Here is an 18,867-nt window from a genome sequence, read left to right as displayed (position 1 = left end):
CATAAAGTTTGAAAATGAGATAAAATGAGAGAAGATATTATTTATACATATATACCCACATACATATTTTATATTTTATATACACATGTGCATGTATGTATATACAGAGAGAGGATTGATAGAATATATAAAGAACTCTAACAAATCAATTAAAAAATTGGATGAAGGCAGTCAAAGGCACAAACTTCTAGTTATAAGATAAAGAAGTGCTGGGATGTAATGTACAACATGATAAGTATCAGTAACACTGCTGCACGGTTATATATGAAAGTTGTTAAGAGAGTACATCTTAAAAGTTATCATAAGGGGCATCCCTGGTGGCGCAGTGGTTGAGAGTCCGCCTGCCGATGCAGGGGACATTGGTTCGTGCCCCAGTCTGGGAAGATCCCACATGCCGCAGAGCGGCTGGGCATGTGAGCCATGGCCGCTGAGCCTGCGCGTCCGGAGCCTGTGCTCCACAACAGGAGAGGCCACAGCAGTGAGAGGCCCGCGTACCGAAAAAAAAAAAAAAAAAAAAAACTTATAAGGAAAATTTTTTTCTGTTTCTTTAATTTTGTAACTATATGAGATGATGGATGTTCACTAAACTTACTGTGGTCATCATTTCATGATGTATGTAAGTCAAATTATTATGTTGTACACCATAAACTTACACAGTGCTTATGTCAATTATATCTCAACAAAACAGGAAGGAAAAGAGTTGCAAGCCTCCCGCCCCCGACACCAAAATGAGCAAATGGTATAAACAAGTAACCCACAGAAAAGGAAACTTTAAGGCTAATACACATGAAAAGTTGCTGAATATCTCTGATAATTAAAGAAATGCAAAGAAAAATCATTCACATAAGAGTGGCAACCTTTATAAGGCCCATAATAACAAGTGCTGCAGAGGACATGGAGAAAGAGACTGTCCACTGTTGGCGGGAGTTTAAACTGATACAATCAAATCTGAGAGTCTTTGGCAAAATGTGCTAAGTTGGAAAATGTGTCTTACTTAAGACCAGCAATCCCACTTCTGGTATATATCCTAGAAAGACCCGCGTACATATGCACAGGAGAAGTGTGCAAAATGTTCACGTTGGCTGAAATGTTTGTAAAAGCTAATAACTGTAAACATTCTAAATGTACACCAATACGAGAATGGATACCTATTCATATGATAAAGTACTGTTCAGTAGACAAAATGGATAAGCTAGAGCTAAACGTGTCAACGCGCGCGCACACACACACCCCCCCCAATTCGCAGGAAACAATGGTAACCATTTCCATAAATACTACATAATGTTTATGAATACTGAAGTATGAGATTAACATAGAAAAGTTTGAACTGTAAGGACACATACCAGATTCTTAACAATGGGTGGAACTAAGCAGAGAAACTTCACCTGTAGTTTTTAAATTTTTATAACAAAAAACAGACTGAAGCAAAGGTGACAAAGTGTAAATATTGTATTTATAACCAAGGAAAGCAAAGCAAATAATGTTCTCATACTGAATGTAAACCCTCACACCCTAAATATGTCTACATTCTATCTCCTCCATCTCTGCCTGGCTCAGACTCTCTTCTCGGACAGGCTGTTACTGGTCTCCCTGCCTCCAGTTTCCACCTCTACAGTGTCACCAGAGTGATTTTTCTGAAATATAAATCTTTAAAAACTATAAAAGGAAATTCAAATCTAACTCTCTTAATACAGACCCTTAGCCTTCAAATAAAATCCTAGCTTCTTTGCACGGTATACAAAGGCCTCCATAACCCAGGCTCTGCTTCCTTCCCTGGCCCCAAAAGCCACAGTCCCTGCCCTCGCCCACAAGCACACCCCGTGCTCTGGCCACACTGCTGTCCCAGAGCCCCAGCTCCTATGAGCCTTTGTAGAGCACTCTCCTCTCACTCATCTCTCTCTCCACTTAGTTTGCTCTTCAACACTGGGCTCTGGCATCACCTCTTGCCTGCATTCGGGGCTCTTTCCCCAGCCTCCCAGAGAGCCCTGTTCAAACCATTTCTGCAGTTAGCACATCACCTTCTAATCACCCTCTCCCCAGGGAGGCTGCAAGCTTCCAGTCTGCAGGAACCACGTCTCATAAAGCTCCTTCCCTTGTGCCTCAATGAATGCTCAGTAAATTGTGTCAGATTAACAAATTAAAATATGCAAGCATACAGAAAACACACAAGGAGCACAAGGCATCATCCTAAAAGTGGTCTTATTCATTCTACAATGACTAGGAATAACACTAATAACAATACCCTCCTCTGTGGGGTATTTATAATGCACTTGGTAGGCCTTGAAGGAGAACATAAACTAAGGATGGGACATAAGCCTGTCTTCAAGGAGCTTCCAGTCTTGCTGGAGAGATACTATTAAGACATAAAGCCTCTAACTAGACGTGGGTAACTCAAATCTAAAGTAAGACCCATTTCCAGCAGATGTCTAAAGCATTTAGACATAGAGTTGCTCTAAAATCAACAAGAGGTAGGAAACAAGAAAGAAGAGAAATGGGGAATGAGAAAAGAGGAAAAGGCCACAAAAGTACTCATGCTCATTCCAAATGTCCCAGCTTACTGCCTGACGGGAGTAGACCCTGAAGGCTGGAGCAGGCCCCAATCAGGCCGGAGCCCCCGTGGATGCCTGCCTGTCAAAATGCCCTGTATCCCCAGGATTAACAATTTACAGAGAAAGGGGGCTGGCACTAGCTGGCAACTTGGCAGCCCCAGTTCTTCCCCTGCACCAGGGCTCTGCAGTTCAAATCAATATTCGTTAGCCAGCGGAATGAGCTCGTTACACGCATGTTCTAATTAGACAATGGAGAGTATTACAAAACACCTGCAATGTTTGTAATCATTTAAAATAATGAGAATCAATATTAGCTTCCAAAGGCACCATATGGTAAATGTTCATTCCAGGCATGTGGTCCCTGATATACTCTCAATGCTTCAAAACTGATCATTAACATTTTTTAATTTGCAAGAAGTTGCTCCTGGTTAATGAATTGGCTGCCTGTGACTTCCTCTAAGTGATCATTTAATTGTAACATGGCCTCAGTACCCACCGGAGCTCTTGGGGTCTGCCTCAAAGGACATGCTCCAGAGTCAAGTACACGCAAACATCCCACCACCACCACAGGGCACTTCCCAGGTGTGTGATCTCCAAGCCGCTGAAGTGGTGGCTCTCAAGTCACCCAGAGAACTTGTGAAAAACGGAATGGTGGATCCCATCCCAGAGTTTCTGATTCAGCAGGTCAAGGGAAGGGGCCTGAGATTCTGCATTTTCAACAGGCTCCCAGGTGATGCAGACGCTGTTGGTCTAGGGACCACACTTTGAGAAGCACTTGTCCTACAGGCTGACACACAGCCCCCACTCCAAGCGAACACCTTCCCCATGGGCAAGAAGCACCCAGGAAGGGTAAAGATTGAAGAAAAGACTTAAGTTTCTTCCATGTTCCCTGAGCAAACTTCCAGGCCACATCTAGTGAGATGGGCAGTGGGCCTCATGGCACATGTGTTGAGCCAGATGCTATGCTGGGCACATCCACATCTTGATTAATCCTCACCACAACCCAGTGAAGGAGGTGCTACCACCACATTTGACAAAAGAGGAAACAGATACGGGATTGTCCAGTGTCAGCCTGGCCCACCCATGGAGGATTCTAACTCAAACAACAGTTTTGTGCCTCCAGTCCCATGTTTCATCCACAACTGTCCAAACGAGCAGAGAGTAAGTGTGTACCACTTCACTCCTCACCCAGAGCCTGTTTTATCCCATTACCTGGACTCTCCTAACCACAATGGGATGCAAGGTGGGGAGGCTCCTTTACCCAAGCACACAGATCGTGCAAATTCTTAGAACCAGGCCGGTATTTACTCTTCTCCCTTCTAGCCTGGTCAGAAATACTTCCCTCACCATAATCCGAGCACACAGCCCGTTCTGGTGCTTTGCTTTGACCTCACTTCTCATCTACTAGCCTCCTGCTTCTCAACTTTTAACGTGCACAGGAATCACCTGGGGATCTCGTTAAACTGCAGCCTCTGAATGCATAGATGCGGACGTGCCAAGAAGCAGTATTTCTAACCTGTTTCCTGTTGGTGCTGATGTTGGCCCCAGGTGATGCCGATGATTAGTTCTGTATCAGCATAAACACAGAGGACCTGGTGTGGGGGGAAACATGAACCTTGGAGCCAAACGCATCTAGGTTCCAATCACCTCCAATGTGTTTTCCCTAGAGCGATTTACTCAGCCTCTCAGAACTTGTTTCCTCATCCCTAAAATGGGAATAACACGTATCCCATAGAATTATGAGATAAGTAACATCCGAAACGCACCCATCATCCCAGCACCCTTTTGCCCCTCCACAAACACCCTCTGCAACTACTCCACCCTCTTTGATACCTCCCCTCTGTCACTTCCTACCACCCAAGCTTATGAGCCAGGGAGGTCAGACATTTTTACCTGGTTTACCAGTGAGGAAATCACAGGCTTCTGATAGACTTAAGTCCATAGCCAGCCCAAGGCAGGTCTCAAATACAACCCAGGGCTCCTGATTCCAAGCTGAATGCTGATTCCAAGCTGAACGCTGTCTCCCACGCCCCAAGGACCGAGGCCTCAGCAGTTCCAGTTTGGTGGTAGAGAAAACACATGAACAGAGCCACCACACGCCAAGATCACCAGAGCTCTGCAGGAGTCCTAAAGAAGAAATGAGTGGCTCACACTCACCTTTGCTTATCTGGAAACAGAAATATTGGCAGTAGGGGAGTGGAGGGGGGAAGTGTGCAGACTTCAGCACGACAACAGCTTAGAAAGTAGTTATACACCGTCTCATCTCGAGCTGGAGCTCTATTCTCATCCACGCAGTGAGCGGGTAAAACACTCCTTGGGATAACACACAGGACACATCTTAGCCCCAGGCAGTGAGCCCAGAGAAATGTACAATATCAAAAGAAGGAAAACAGATAAAACTGAAAAATCATAGGTAGGATTTATAGCGAAGTTTGCTCACGGGCAGGTGAATCCACTAGGCTCCCTGAGCTTTCTTTTTCTTCTTCCTTTGATGTTTTAAAATACATAAGACTGTTGTTTTAAATCATCCCATAAAACATCGCCTGCTACAGAAGCTGCAATCAGGCATTCTCTCGGCATCCGCCTTTGTCACTGAGCTAGTAATTCACAGCAATTGATAAACTTTTTCAAAATGCTGTGAACGTAACTTCAGGGGGTTAATAAAACAGCTTTCTACTCCTCTATTTCTTTCCATTGATAATTTATTCAAATTGTAATTGCCCGTAATGTGCACCCTCTATCACATTACTGCTCACACACCATGCACTCTCCCTCACCATCCATCACCCCAGCTGTCAGCAAAGTCCTCCTTCCTGCCCTACACACAAAAATGGGACTGCTTCTCTTCTCACATCTAGTGGACAAGCCCCTGCCTGCTTGCCACCCTCTCCTACCCCCTCCCACTGATGTCCTAAATGGAGGATCCCACTGGCCCCTGCCCACTTGCTGGCAGACGTTTAGTCTCAGGGCTATCCATGCCCCAACCACGTGTCTTGTGGCATGGAGGTTTGCTGGGTTAGGTGGTTTGGGCAGAGTTACCTGAGCTTGTGCAGACGGTGTAGTAACAGTGCAAGGTTCTCCTGGCTAAGGGGGGTGTTGGATGAACCAAAGATTCGAGAGTCAGAAGACTTCTTCTCATCCTAGCTGTACTGTGAATTCTGTGTGAACGTAGGTAACCCAAGTACCCTCTCTGAGCCTGTTTCCTCACCTAGAAAATGGAGGCCGTGATACCTGCCCTCTCTATTCCACAGGACCGCTGTGACTGTTCCAGAGAATGAGATGATTTCTCAGGCTGACTTTGACTCACACAAATTCTGACATTTCCTTCCATTTTTTCCCCCAATGGAAAGCAAGTTACTGTGTGAGGTATTGAGGTAGGCCTAGGACCAGGGGACCAGGTGGGGAGGGAGGTTATGAAGGTGGGACCGATCTTCTAGGAGTAGATAAAAAGGATACTGAATTCGTCCTAGAATTGGCCCAGTTGTTTGGTGTTGGGCAGATGGGTATCTGCTTCTGGTGACCCCGAGATGGCAAAAGCAGAGGTCAAGGCTGCAGCCGGACACCAACCAGTGGCCCTGATGCCTTCTGGGCACTGGGCAACAATGCATCAGACGATGCTCCTTTCCCCTACTGCTCCTGCTTCAGATCTCGGTGTGCGTCAGCAGTTTCAGAGCCTCATTACTGAGCGGGCACCAGTGGCCTCTCCTCTCCTGAGCATCACCTCTTAAGCTCCCTAGATGGTCTGGAGGACAGAGTCACAGCCTTTAACAGCCTTTCCACATGATAACATGCGCACCTTCTCAGAAGTTCCTGTGTGACAAAACCCACCCCTGGCCCTGCAGAGTTACAGAGTAAGTACGATGATCAAGGCCTGTCTCCAGGGATCTGATGCACAGAAAAGCAGCATCCTTTCAACCCGTGGTATTTTCAAGTCCCAGCACCCGCCCCTACTTGTTAAAATTCCCAGCAACAAGTGGCAGCAGTAGGTTTGCCCAGCAGGTGCCTGAATGTAACTGAGAGGGGAGGGAAATCTCAGAAATCAGTGCCAACAGACCTCCCAGGTCCCCCATTATCCCTTAATGGGCTCCTTTTTAGAACACGTGGGAGAAACCAACTGGTTTCCTGCATTCACCGAGGCTGAGAAGTGGCACTAACACGAGGGGGAGGGGCAGAGAAGTCTCTCCTTAAACGCCACAGTTAAGCTTCTGGCCCTTTGCCTAAGCCCCTGGGAGCCCCTAGTCCCTTAGGAAATGGCAGGTGTAGGAAAACGCTCTTTTCTGCAGCTGCTACCACTTACCACAAATCATTTATTTCATCTTCTTAGCAAGCACAAAGTGTATCCAATCCCACCAACCGCTTTCGCAAAATCTTAAGACTTTGCATTCTCTGGTAGGACTTCTTTCCGAAGGAGATTGCCTTCCTCGTGCGATTCACATTAGCAGGCAGTCTGTTATTAGCTTGATATTTTATCTCTAACACTGTGAGAAACATTGCTGCCATAAACCCGGGTGCTCTTAGTAAAAGCTGAACTCCTTGGCAAAACGTAATAAAGTGAGGAACGATGAAAGCATTTGGCTATGAACGCGGAAGCAGCAAAGACAACAGCCGCCCCCCAAGGCTGGGCTACAGGCATGCGTAGGTCTGCACACGCGCACACGCAGACGCGCGCACGAACATGCACGTGCACGCACACGCACGCACACGCCCTCCGTGTCACGTTGCGTAAACACTGCCACGATCCCCTTTTCTCTTGCCCTTCCTGAGCCATTGCGTCCCAACCCAGGGCTCTTCGCTCTTCAGTTCAAGGGTCTCATTTGTTTATTCCTAAAAACGGATGGATCCAGGCTTTTTTTTTTTTTTTTTTTTTTTTTGCGGTACGTGGGCCTCTCACTGTCGCGGCCCCTCCCGTTGCGGAGCACAGGCTCCGGACGCGCAGGCTCAGCGGCCATGGCTCACGGGCCCCGCCGCCCCGCGGCATGTGGGATCCTCCCGGACCGGGGCACGAACCCGTGTCCCCTGCATCGGCAGGCGGACTCTCAACCACTGCGCCACCAGGGCAGCCCCAGGCTTTCTTAACTATGCCAAGGTTCAGAAGGCAGAGGAAACGCCCGGGGAGCTTGGTAAGGATTCAGATTCCCAGCCCCCAGCCCCTCCGGAGATTCTGAGAGCAGGATGGGGTCTGGGAACCTGCATTTGTAACAGGCATCCCATGAAGAGCCAAGGGGGCCGGACTTGGGGGCAGGATAACAGACAGGGCCCTGCCCCGGCACCACCAGTGAACGAAGCAAGGCCGACTCAGTCCTTATTTCAAAAGATTTGGTTGTCCAAGTGCCCCAAAAGGCCTCAGGTCAAAGCAGCCACATCTGGACAGCAGCTTCTGCCATCCTGAAGGCTGGTGCCAGGCCAACTTCTCAGTATCTGTCTCGCGTGCAGGAGGAAGGGAGGATGCTTGCTCGGTTATATTAATGAGCACGTGCTGTCAGTCAGTGGACACGCCCAAAGGAATTTTAATAAAGACAGCATCTCTTCTTCTGGCTTTGGCCACCTATTTAAGAAACGTTGCTACGTGAGAGAATCCTAAATGCCGTGGCTGATGGTAAATGGTGATTTGGCTCACAAAGGTTGACGGACTCCAAGATGCTCAGGGGTAAGAGTGTTGGGTGTGGTCCTCACCCACCAACTGCTTCTGGTTGTGAATAATGAAAGAAACACAAAACCACAAGCTGGACACGCGGTGAACTAGCAGCATGCCTTGACGTTTTTAACGGGTGGTTCTTTGCCCACTGTTGAGGCTGGAAGGAGAGATGAGGGGGGATCCACCGTGATGGTCAGTGAGCCTGCTTGGAGCCAAAGAGGTGGCATAATGCTGTGGTTCTCGACCCTGGCTACATAATGGAATCATCTGAGGAATTAAAATATAATAGGAACCACTAACCCTAGAGATCCCAACTCTGTGAGCTAGGGTGGGGCGGGGCACGGGTATTTTTTTAGGGCTCTTCAGATGATCCTAATGTGCAGCTAGAGTCAGTCATCACTGTCTAATATAATTTCCAGGGAGTTTAAAGCTGGACGCTCAAGCTTCCCTGAGTTGAACCTCCTGGGGAACTTTACAATGTATTGATGCTGGGGTCCCACCCCAGAGAATAATAGGTGTGGGCTCTTTTAAAATATCCCCAGGTGATTGCAGTGTGCAGCAGAGGAGGAGAAGGGCTGGCTGGAAGACATTTCATGCTGATGGCTGCCTGTCCTTTGCCTCTAGTGTTAACCAGTGACCTAGTGGGAACCTCCGGATTTTGAATCAAGAGACTGAATTTAAGCCTTGGCTTTGTCCAAACTTGCTGTGGCAACTTGGAAAGTCATTAACACTCTAGGCCTCAGCTTCCTTGTGGTCCTATCTCACGAGACTGGTGTAAGAATTAAATAAAATCATTTGAAATCACTCTAAAAATAGTGACCTGCTACATAAATATTGTTGTACCCTTTCTTAGCCCAAAAACAAAATGTTTCTACAGGGTTTATATCGAAGCAGGCAGGGAGAGCATGTGCTACAAGGAAGCTGACCCCACAGGCAGTTAATAGTGACAACGATGATGGTTAAAATGCATTTTCCCACCATTCTGTAATTTGACTTCACCCCAGATAAAACTGTGAGGTTATGATGTCCCATATTAGAGAAGAGGAAACAAGGCTCAGAAAGTTCATCACTCAAATAGCAGAAGCAAAATTCAACTTGGTTCTGCTGGTTTGAGACCCCAAGTTCTTTCCATTATACCCACGGTTCTCAAACCTTACTGTGCAGCAGACTGTGGGATGCCGCCCCCGAGTTTCTAATTTTGTAGGTCTAGGGTGGGGCTCGAGAAATCTGCATTTCTAACAGTTCCCAGGTGATGCTGTTGGTTCGCTGACCACACTTGGAGAACCACTGAACTACACCAAACCTTCTTTGGTGGTAGAGAATTGCCCTGCAGAATGAAACAACTATGCTTGTGGCAAAAGCGGGGGCAGGTAGGAAATGGGGAAAGAAATGGACAATCGATAAGTGTTATTAACTGCACCTTCCCCTTTTTTAAGCATATAAGGAAACAGGCTCAGTGAAGTTAAATATCCTGTCAAAGACAAGCATCCCACTATACCAGGGAAGGAGGCCAGGAAAGGGCTCCTAGAAGCTGGAGAAAATACCAGGGAAGGCTTTGGTGTCATGGACTCATGAATAATTAAGGGTCTAGCGGGTTTGAACCCCATTAGCTTTCTGGACAAATCAAAACAATTCTCTAAACCACAATTTAATTTTCTGTAAACTTGAGACAATGAGAGAACCTGTCTCACAGGATTGCTGTGAGAGCATTTAATAAGATAAAGAATGTGAAATATACAGTTTAACTGACATTAAGCGCCCAATAAATGTTAGCCATTATTTATACTCATTATTGTTATTACTATCACCATTCAAACCACTGTCACCACCAACAAGCACCCACTGAAAACCTAATTGTGTAGAGGGCTGAGAAATGTGGCCCAAAGAAGCAGTTCCCAACCTGCATAGACGTCAAGGCTCTGTTTTTGTCACTTGTTGCAGTGTCTACGATTTCAAGTTCAAATAAAATAAAATGGATATTCCTCTGAGACTCTTTTAACCGTCTTTGAGTTCAGGGGAGATGTGTTGTCACCAAATCATTATAGTGGGAATTGATCATCTGAGAGCTCACTGACTTCCTCCTTCCCTCGCTCTATCCTGGTTTGCCTGGAACTGTCCTTGTTTTAGCACTGAAAATCCCACATCCCGGGAAGTCTCTCTGTCCCAGGCAAACAGGACAATTGATCAAGGACTGCCCTTTCACACACCTGAATACTCTTTAGTAAGACGAATATTTTAATTATCAACATTGGCAAGCATATTTTAAAGATGGAGAGCAATGTAAGGACCACCTGTCCTACCCTAGACAAAAGTATAAATGAGTTATAGCCGCAACTTTCCTGTTCCGGGGTCCTCTTCTATTCTCCTTCAAGAAGGATCCTAAATACGTTTATTCTGGGATGTAAAGGCTGTTTATCAGCTTAAAAGGATTCCTAGTTCAGGCAATTTGCATCTCAATGGAGAACCAAATATTAGCTGAAGACTTGAAGTAATCGTGAGTGGAGAGAGATTTGTAGTTGAGGATGAGAGATTTAGGGCAATCCTTTCTGAACCCCTGAAATTATAGACTTCTAGTACAAGGGATACAAGTCTTCCCTTCCTTGCACAAAGGATTCTCATTAGAGAAGGGGGCACTTCAGAATCATCATGCTCAGGGGGCAGCAAATTACTGCCTGCTTGGCCAGATCCTGTCCACCGTCTATTTTTGTAAATAAAATTTTATTGGAACACAGCCATGCTCCTTTGTTTACATACTGTCTATGGCTGCTTTTCTGATACAACACTGGAGTTGAGTAGTTGCAACAGAGACCCTGTGGTCTGCAAAGCCAAAAATATTTTCTCTCTGGACTTTGTAGACCAAGCTTCTTCAAAGTGTGGTCCATGGGCTGTCATGCACATCACCTGGGAGCTTATTAGAAAGGTGGGATCTCAGGTCCTACCCAAAACCTTCTAAATCAAAATATGTATTTGAACAAAATCCCCAGGTGATTCATGTGCACATTAAAGTTTGAGAAGCACTGGCCTAGGAGGATTTTTCCAAATATCCATGTCTTGGACTACAAATTCTGGAGGCCAATTCACTCCTACAGCCTCCACCCACGCCCCCATGAGAATCTCTCCCTTGGAGAGCCACTGTTACCACAAGGTAGGGTTGTGAAATAAACTGCCCAGTTAAATTTGAATCTCTAAAAGGCAACAAGTACTTTAGTGTAAGTCCAAATGTACCAAATATTCCATAGGATATACTTATAATAAAAGAGTTGTTTATCTGAAATTCAAATTTAACTAGACATCCTGTATGTTTATGTGCTAAATATCGCAACCTATCAACTGGGGGCTTGATAATTTGCTGGGACAGCTCACAGGACTCAGGAAAACATTCTACTTACTATTGGTTTATTCTGAAAGATACAAGTCAGGAACAGCCACATGGAAGAGATGCATAGTGCAAGGTATGAGGGGAGGGCTGCCCCACTCTCCCAGCATCTCATTGTAGTCACCAATGCAGGAGTTCTCTGAACCTGTCCTTTAGGGGTTTTATAAAGGTTCCATTACATAGGCATGATTGGTTAAATCGTTGACCATTGGGGACTAACTCGGTCTTCATCCCCTCTCTTTTTCCTGGAGGTTGAAAAGTGGGGCTAAAAGTTCCAACTTTTTAATCACATGGTTGGTGCCTCTGGCAAACTGTACCCACCCTGAAGCCATCTAGGGGCGCATCTAGAGTCATCTCATTAGCATAAACTCAGTTATGCTGAAAGGGGCTTCTTATAAATAACAAAAGATACTCCTGTCATTCAGGAAATGTCAAGGTTTTTGGAAGCTCTAGGGCCAGTAACTGGGAATGAAGACCAAATATAAAATTCTTATTGTGATTCCTTATATCATGCTCTCACAATTCCTATGCCTGCAAACATGGCTGCCAGTAATTCATCCCTTCCTGATGTCCACATGCCACTTCTTCCATCAAGAGGTATATCCCAGGGCTTCCCTGGTGGCGCAGTGGTTGAGAGTCCGCCTGCCGATGCAGGGGACGCGGGTTCGTGCCCCGGTCCGGGAGGATCCCACATGCCGTGGAGCGGCTGGGCCCGTGAGCCATGGCCGCTGGGCCTGCGGATCCGGAGCCTGTGCTCCGCAACGGGAGAGGCCACAACAGTGAGAGGCCCGCATACCGCAAAAAAAAAAAAAAAAAAAAAAGAGGTATATCCTATTTCCTGCCCCATGAATCTGGGCTGGCCTTGGGACATGCTTTGATCCACGGAAGTGCCAGAAGTGATGCTGTGCCAGTTACAAGCCTTAGCCATTAAGACATCTGACAATTTCTGCTTTTAGTCTCTTGGGACCCAACTACCATTCTACAAGGAAGCCCAAGCTATCCTGCTGGAGAGAGGGCCATGTGGAGAGGCCCTGGAAGAAAAGAAGCCACGTGGAGGAGAACCCAGGCCCCAGATGTGTGAGAAAGACCTTCTTGATCTTCTAGCTCAGCCTTTCTGCCAGATGAATGAATTATACAAGTGACCCCAGTAGGAGTACTTGGGGCAGAACTACTGGGTCAACTCATAGAATCATGAGAAGTAACAAATTGCTATTGTGCGCAATCTTGTTACGCAGCAGTAAATAACTGACACACTTTCCCTGCCCCGAATTAGACACTTGGTTTCACTCGGAATAGTCTCTTCCTTTAAGGCTGTATCTGGCAAAGGAAATAGCCATCTTCAAATCTAAAGGCCTAAGAAAGACCGGCTGAGTCCTCTCGGGACAAAATGGTCCTTCTTTCCTCGGCTCACCATCTTGGAGGATGCAGTTCTGTTGTCTGCCACGTTGGTGGCTGGTTTTCTCAGTGCCTCTTTGGGCTCACAGCTGCAAACCAAGCTTCTGATGAGCTGGTATTTCTCCCAGGAACCAGTTCAATCCACTGGATGAGAACTGCTTTCTAAGCCATGAACAGCATTCTTTTCTCCCTTCCCTTCACCCTCTCTGCCTCCATGAATTTAAGCTGTTGGCAGAATATGACCTGTCTTCTCAGTTACTGAAGACACTGGGTTAAAAGGAGAAATCTACAGTCTCTCTTCCCTTTTTGGGCACTCATCTCACTGCTCTCCTTCTATGTTTCCCTTCTTCAGAAGCTCCACAAAACCTGCCCCTTAGCACCCTCATTAAGCAAGTCCCTGGCACTAATATCTGAAGCCAACTTGGTTATCTGATCTCAGCATCCAGGGAACTTATCTTAAGGGCTCACATGTGCTCAGAGCAGGGGTCAGTGGGGCACTCTTCTCTTCCACCAATGTAAAAGAGGCAATCCCTTTTTGACTCATGCAGTTGGACTCCAAAGAAATTGGCAGCCCCATTTGTCCAACCCACTCCAAAGCTTTTTTTATTCTCCTCACACACATGGCTGAGAGAATCCTATGTCTAAGAAGAGGTTGACCCAGGGTCTGCTGACATCCTTCCCAAACTCACATCCTCAGACACAGGCAATGCCATACATGCACCTCCTCTCCAGGGCCCCAGGTGTCTCACCTTGTTACTACTGGGTTTGCTCATTACAGAACTGTGGAATGGTGCAAAGACCAGGCTTGGGAATAACACAGACCTAAATTTGTATCCCATCTGCTTACTAGCTTTGAGATTTGGGGCAAGATTCAAATTTTCTCTGAGCCTCAGTTTCTTCATCTGTTAAAATGAGAAAAAATATCTGCTACTCATGTGACAATATATTAAAAAGACTTGGCACAGTATCTAGTATATGGTAGAGATTCAAAATAATATTTCCCTCTCCCCTCCAACAACTAGGGTGTCACAAGGCTTAGTAGGGCCAAAGACCCCCAGACAATTAGTCCATTTGCTCTGATAGGGGTCTTCATCAGAAGAGAAAAGCAACTCATTATGACCAATCGGGCTATGCCCTCTTCTTTTCTTTGAGAGGCGATGTGGTCCAATACAAAAAGCAAAGAATTCAAGGTGAGGAGCTACAGATCCTACCTTCAGCCTAACCACTTCCACTGCCTCGCACAAGTCGCTCAACCTCTCAAAAACAACTTCCTCGTCTCTAAAATAAGGGAAATAGAACCACCACGAAGAGACCTTCAAGTCTGCATTTTCCTGGGCCTGGATTCTCTTCCTGTTTCTTTTAAATCTAATTCATCCCTGAGTTGATTAGTGCTCGCACTTCCACTGTAGCTTATTTCACCCATTTTTGAGCTCCAACAGGTTCTGTGCCACTCTGTGCCAGACTGGCCATCAGGTGGCCCTGGATCTGTGGCCACTACCAGGCTCACTGAGAAGGAAGGTACCCATTTCCATACCTGCAAACACAGGCCCAAGGGAGTTCTAATCCGCCAAGGACTTTGAGGCAGCTCTACCAAACAGGAATGTCTGTGATGATGGAAATGTTCTACAGTTCTGCACTGTCCATTACATTAGCTACATGTGGCTATAAGCGTTTGAACTGTGACTAGTGAGAGGGGGAAACTGAAATTTTAACTGTATTTTATTTTAATTAATTGAAATATAAATAGCCACATGTGGCTAGTGGCTATTCTATTGGATGGTGCAGCTTTAAGGGAACTGTTACAGAGAAGCAGCTTAAAGGGCAGAGCTAGTGGGAATCATAAATATGTCTGTGGATGACATTTACTCTCCTGGGAATGATTCATTCTTTGAGGGCAGAAAGGTCTAGCTCACTCTTAGCAATAACAACCTAATCACCAAAGGGAGGAGAGGAATAAACAATATTCACCCTCACTCTTCATCTACCCGCAGGTGTTCATCATTCCACCCACCTCCCCACTGAGTACTCAAGCTCCAGGAGAGCCTAAATTGGGTCAGAAGTGACCCTCAGGGTCTTAGATTTTGACTGTGAGCCCAACTTCCTACATACTTCATTGCCCCCAAACATTGCTTATTCATCTATTCAACTCTAGATGCTCTAAACAAAGGAAATTAAAACATAAAGACCCCAACTTCCTAGGAGAATAATATCAATACTATACACTGTGGCCTTTGCAGGGCTCCAGGAGTGTAAAATAAATAAGGATGCTTGAGAGAAATAAATTTTATTTAGACCTTGAGCCAGTGCTTTGACCAAGACGCAGGGTTGGACAGCATTTGCAACTCCAGAGGAGGCCTTGTACACAGGCACACAGCCACCAGTCAATTAAAGACTGCCTGACTCCCTCCCAATGATGAAGGAAGGAAGCGGTCTCTCAGCCCAGGCCACTATTACTTCATCATCCCCAAAGCCGCTCTGCCTTCTCTCTGCCCCTTCTCTCTCCATGGCCCTCTTTTTCTCTTGTAACCTCCATTGCCTCCTTCACTAATTATCGTTGGTACTTAACACCCCAACAAGATCCATAACTGGGATGAGTGAACAGTGCTTTACTCCAAGACAGCAGAACTTAGAGGGTGTGAAAATGGCTGGTATCCCTGAGCTCAAGGTCAAGGACAGGGAGGTCATGCATCTCCTTCTGTACCATCAGGGAACCCACTATCTCCCTCTTCCATTTGGTTCTTTGCTCTCCACTTTCAAGTATGTTCCATTGCTCTGAAGGCATATTTGATATCTATCCCCAGAGGTGAAAATTATAGCAAGCTACAACTTCACATCTCAAGATAGATGAGACAGACACCAAACAGACAAAAGTCAGGGCTTAGACTGAATTTCAGAAAATTCTTGGAAATTAGAAATTCTAGAAAACTGGAGAAGGACCTGGGCTATAAACATCCATCTGACCCAAACACCAAGACGGAGGCACGTAGGGTTGAATGACTTGCCTTAACCTTGGCAGAAAGCCATTGTCCCTGTGCAATGCATTGAATCCAACAAGATGCTGTCCCCTGGCCATCTCCCCAAAAAGTGGTCTCACAGGAGGGCAGATCAAAGGGAACTCAGTGGTGGTCATATGTGAATATTTACCCTTCAAACATTAAGTGCTTAGAACAGTCAAGAACTGAAAGCACACCCTACCTGTTGTACCTCCATCATGAAGAGCCATCTCAAACAGGTCGCTTCTACAGGCTCTTCCTTTCCTCCTCACCCATAAACTGAGGAGTGGAAGACCTACCTCTGCACAAGGGCTAAGTACACACATGATAACTGGAAGCCCTGGAATTGTCTTAGAGCTTCACAGAAGAGACTCCTTCTGTGACCATAAATATTGACCCAGAAGTCTCCTAGAACAGAAACTTCAGGAGAGCAGGGTCTTGGTCTTATTCACCCCTGTTTAATCTAAGTGCCTAGAACAGGGCCTGGAACAAAGCAGATCCTCAGTAAACACTTACTAAATAAGTGATTATATTTAAGTGTCCTTTCTGCCTTCTAAAACACCAGTTCAAACTCAGGCCTGGGAAAGCAGTCACAGCTTAAAGTCAAATAAGGACTAAGCCCGCACGACAACTAGAGAGCCCATGTGCTGCAACTACAGAGCCCACGTGCTCTGGAGCCTGCACGCCACAACTAGAGAGAAGTCCGTGCACTGCAACAAAAAATTGCAATCTTGGGCTTCCCTGGTGGTGCAGTGGCTGGGAGTCTGCCTGCCGGTGCAGGGGACGCAGGTTCGTGACCCAGTCTGGGAGGATCCCACGTGCCACGGAGCGGCTGGGCCCGTGGACCATGGCCGCTGGGCCTGCGCGTCCAGAGCCTGTGCTCCGCGGCGGGAGAGGCCACAGCGGTGAGAGGCCCACATACCGCAAAAAAAAAAAAAAAAAAAGAACTCTTCTACAATGGGCAAGCTGGGTGTCCCTCTCACTCCAACAGAGACAAAGAAACAGGACCCTCCTGATTCCTACCATCCCCCTAGAGGCCCTGAATGAACAGACGTCCTCTCTCTCCTTCATCCAGGTGGTGGTCTGTAAACTTCTTCAATCTCCCACCTTGTTAGAAGTTTATAAATACACATTCTCAATAGGTATAAACTTCTTTTATGTGTCATAAACACAAAGTAAGCATATAATAAAACACACGCACACGCACACACACAGAAGAATTTTAAGGCAAGATCAAAGATAAAAAGAAGTTCTAGTCTGCTCTTCCTAACATCTCTGTGGATCATTTTGTATCTGCCTTGGGGACCAGACCCTTTGCTTCAAAGACACCTGAATCCAACAAGACATCAGATAGATGGACAAAGTAGAAGTCACGTATGGCAGGAGGCTACACCCAAATCCACCCTGGGGGAATATGAGTTCTGTCAAAAGGCAGGAAAATCTCACTAAAAGGAAGTGATTCCGGAAAGTCTCCTGGCTTTAACTGCCATCTGTATGTTGATGACGCTCAGATTTCTATCTCCAGCCCAATCTCTTCCCTGAACTTCAACCTCAAACCCAACTGCCTCCTCGACATCTCCCTTGGATGTCAAATCCAGATTTGGGGATCTCCGACTTAACATGACTCAACTAAGCTCTGGCTCTTTCCCCTTAAATTGTCTCCTCGTACAGCCCAGTCTCCCCATCTCGGTCAAGGGTAATGCTTCCTGTTGCTCAGGACGAATGCCTTGGAGTCAGCACTGACCCCCGCCTTCTAACTCCCCACATTTAACTTAACAGCAAACCCTACTGACTCTACCTTCCAAGTAAACCCAGAATATGACTACTCTCATCCTCTCTACTGCTGCCACCCTGGCCCAAACACCCTCGCCTCTCACCTGGGAGCTTCCTAAGGGGTCCCCTTATTCCTAGAAGATATGTCCCCACCTCTACCTCCCGGCCTATCTCCTATTTCTCTCCCTCTTGTTTACTCTGCTTCAGGCACACGGGCCTCCTAGCTGCTCCTAAACACGTCAGAGCCTTTGCCAAATTATTTCTTCTACCGGGACCACTCTCACCCCAACTCCTGATCTGTATGTTCACCCCCTCTATGTGTACTCTTCATTCAAATACTGCATTCTCAGAAAGGTCTCTCTAACCACCTCATATAAAATTGTGTTCCATTCATCATACACACTCCCAATCCACCTTTCACTGATCTACTGTACTCCCTCCGCCCTTCCCGGCCCCGCCCCTATCATTAGAATGTAAGACCCACAATGGGTAGGAACGTTTCTGTTGGTCTTATTCTCTGACATATCCCTAATGCCTACAGTGGTGTCCAGCACACAGTAGGCACTCAATAAATCTCTCTTGAATTTGGACTTGGAAGTCACAGTGCAAATCCCTCAAGGAACTGACTTCATAGGCCTCCCCTACCACATGCTCCCCAACAATTCCTTCCCCCTGCATCTGGCTGGATGACCAGCCTCGCTCCAGGCCTGGGGAACTTACCAGAGTCCAAGACTCTGCCAATCTAATGCCTAACAGTCTAGCGAAAATAGTACTGCCTTACACTTGGATGCTCTCCAGCAACAACTAGATTAGCACTTGCAAATTTATCCAGGGACCAAATCAAGAAGCACAATCTCTGGAAAGGCCCAGTGCAGTTAACTTACTAATGAAGCTGTGCACAATCACACCGGCACACGAGCACTGGCACAGTAACTGTAAGCTAGTCTTACTTCTGATTAAAGCAGTCTTGGGGAGCCCCCTGTTTCATAACCAGACTGGCTTTACAGGTAGGTAGGCAAAGGCCACATGAAGAAAAGGGTAAAAAATATGTTCAGAAATTCATAACTTGTGGATACCAAGATGGGACTGGCCCCAGACAAAACTGACTCCCGTGCCAGCAATCCAGAAAACAGAAATTTCACCAGT

At 46.4% G+C, this 18,867-nt stretch overlaps 1 protein-coding gene across 16 annotated transcripts in view; it reads right to left on the bottom strand.

Moving 5' to 3' along the window:
- The window catches only part of NRXN3 (neurexin 3), a 1,711,975-nt gene that overhangs the window by 1,537,415 nt on the left and 155,693 nt on the right, over positions 1-18,867 (bottom strand). Inside the window, exon 1 of one of the 16 annotated variants that reach the window (XM_060295135.1) lies at positions 6,847-6,867. The exons of the other annotated variants lie outside the window; for them this stretch is intronic. Coding sequence (XP_060151118.1) covers positions 6,847-6,856 — 10 coding nt within the window. The 5' untranslated portion in view covers positions 6,857-6,867. Of the gene's footprint in view, positions 1-6,846; positions 6,868-18,867 lie in introns of those variants that run through there. 16 annotated transcript variants of the gene reach the window in all.

Source organism: Globicephala melas, chromosome 2 (assembly GCF_963455315.2).
Source record: "Globicephala melas chromosome 2, mGloMel1.2, whole genome shotgun sequence".
In the NCBI taxonomy this organism is placed as follows: Eukaryota; Metazoa; Chordata; class Mammalia; order Artiodactyla; family Delphinidae; genus Globicephala; species Globicephala melas.
Note: the sequence above shows the minus strand (reverse complement) of the source record. Positions and strands in the feature narration are given on the sequence as shown.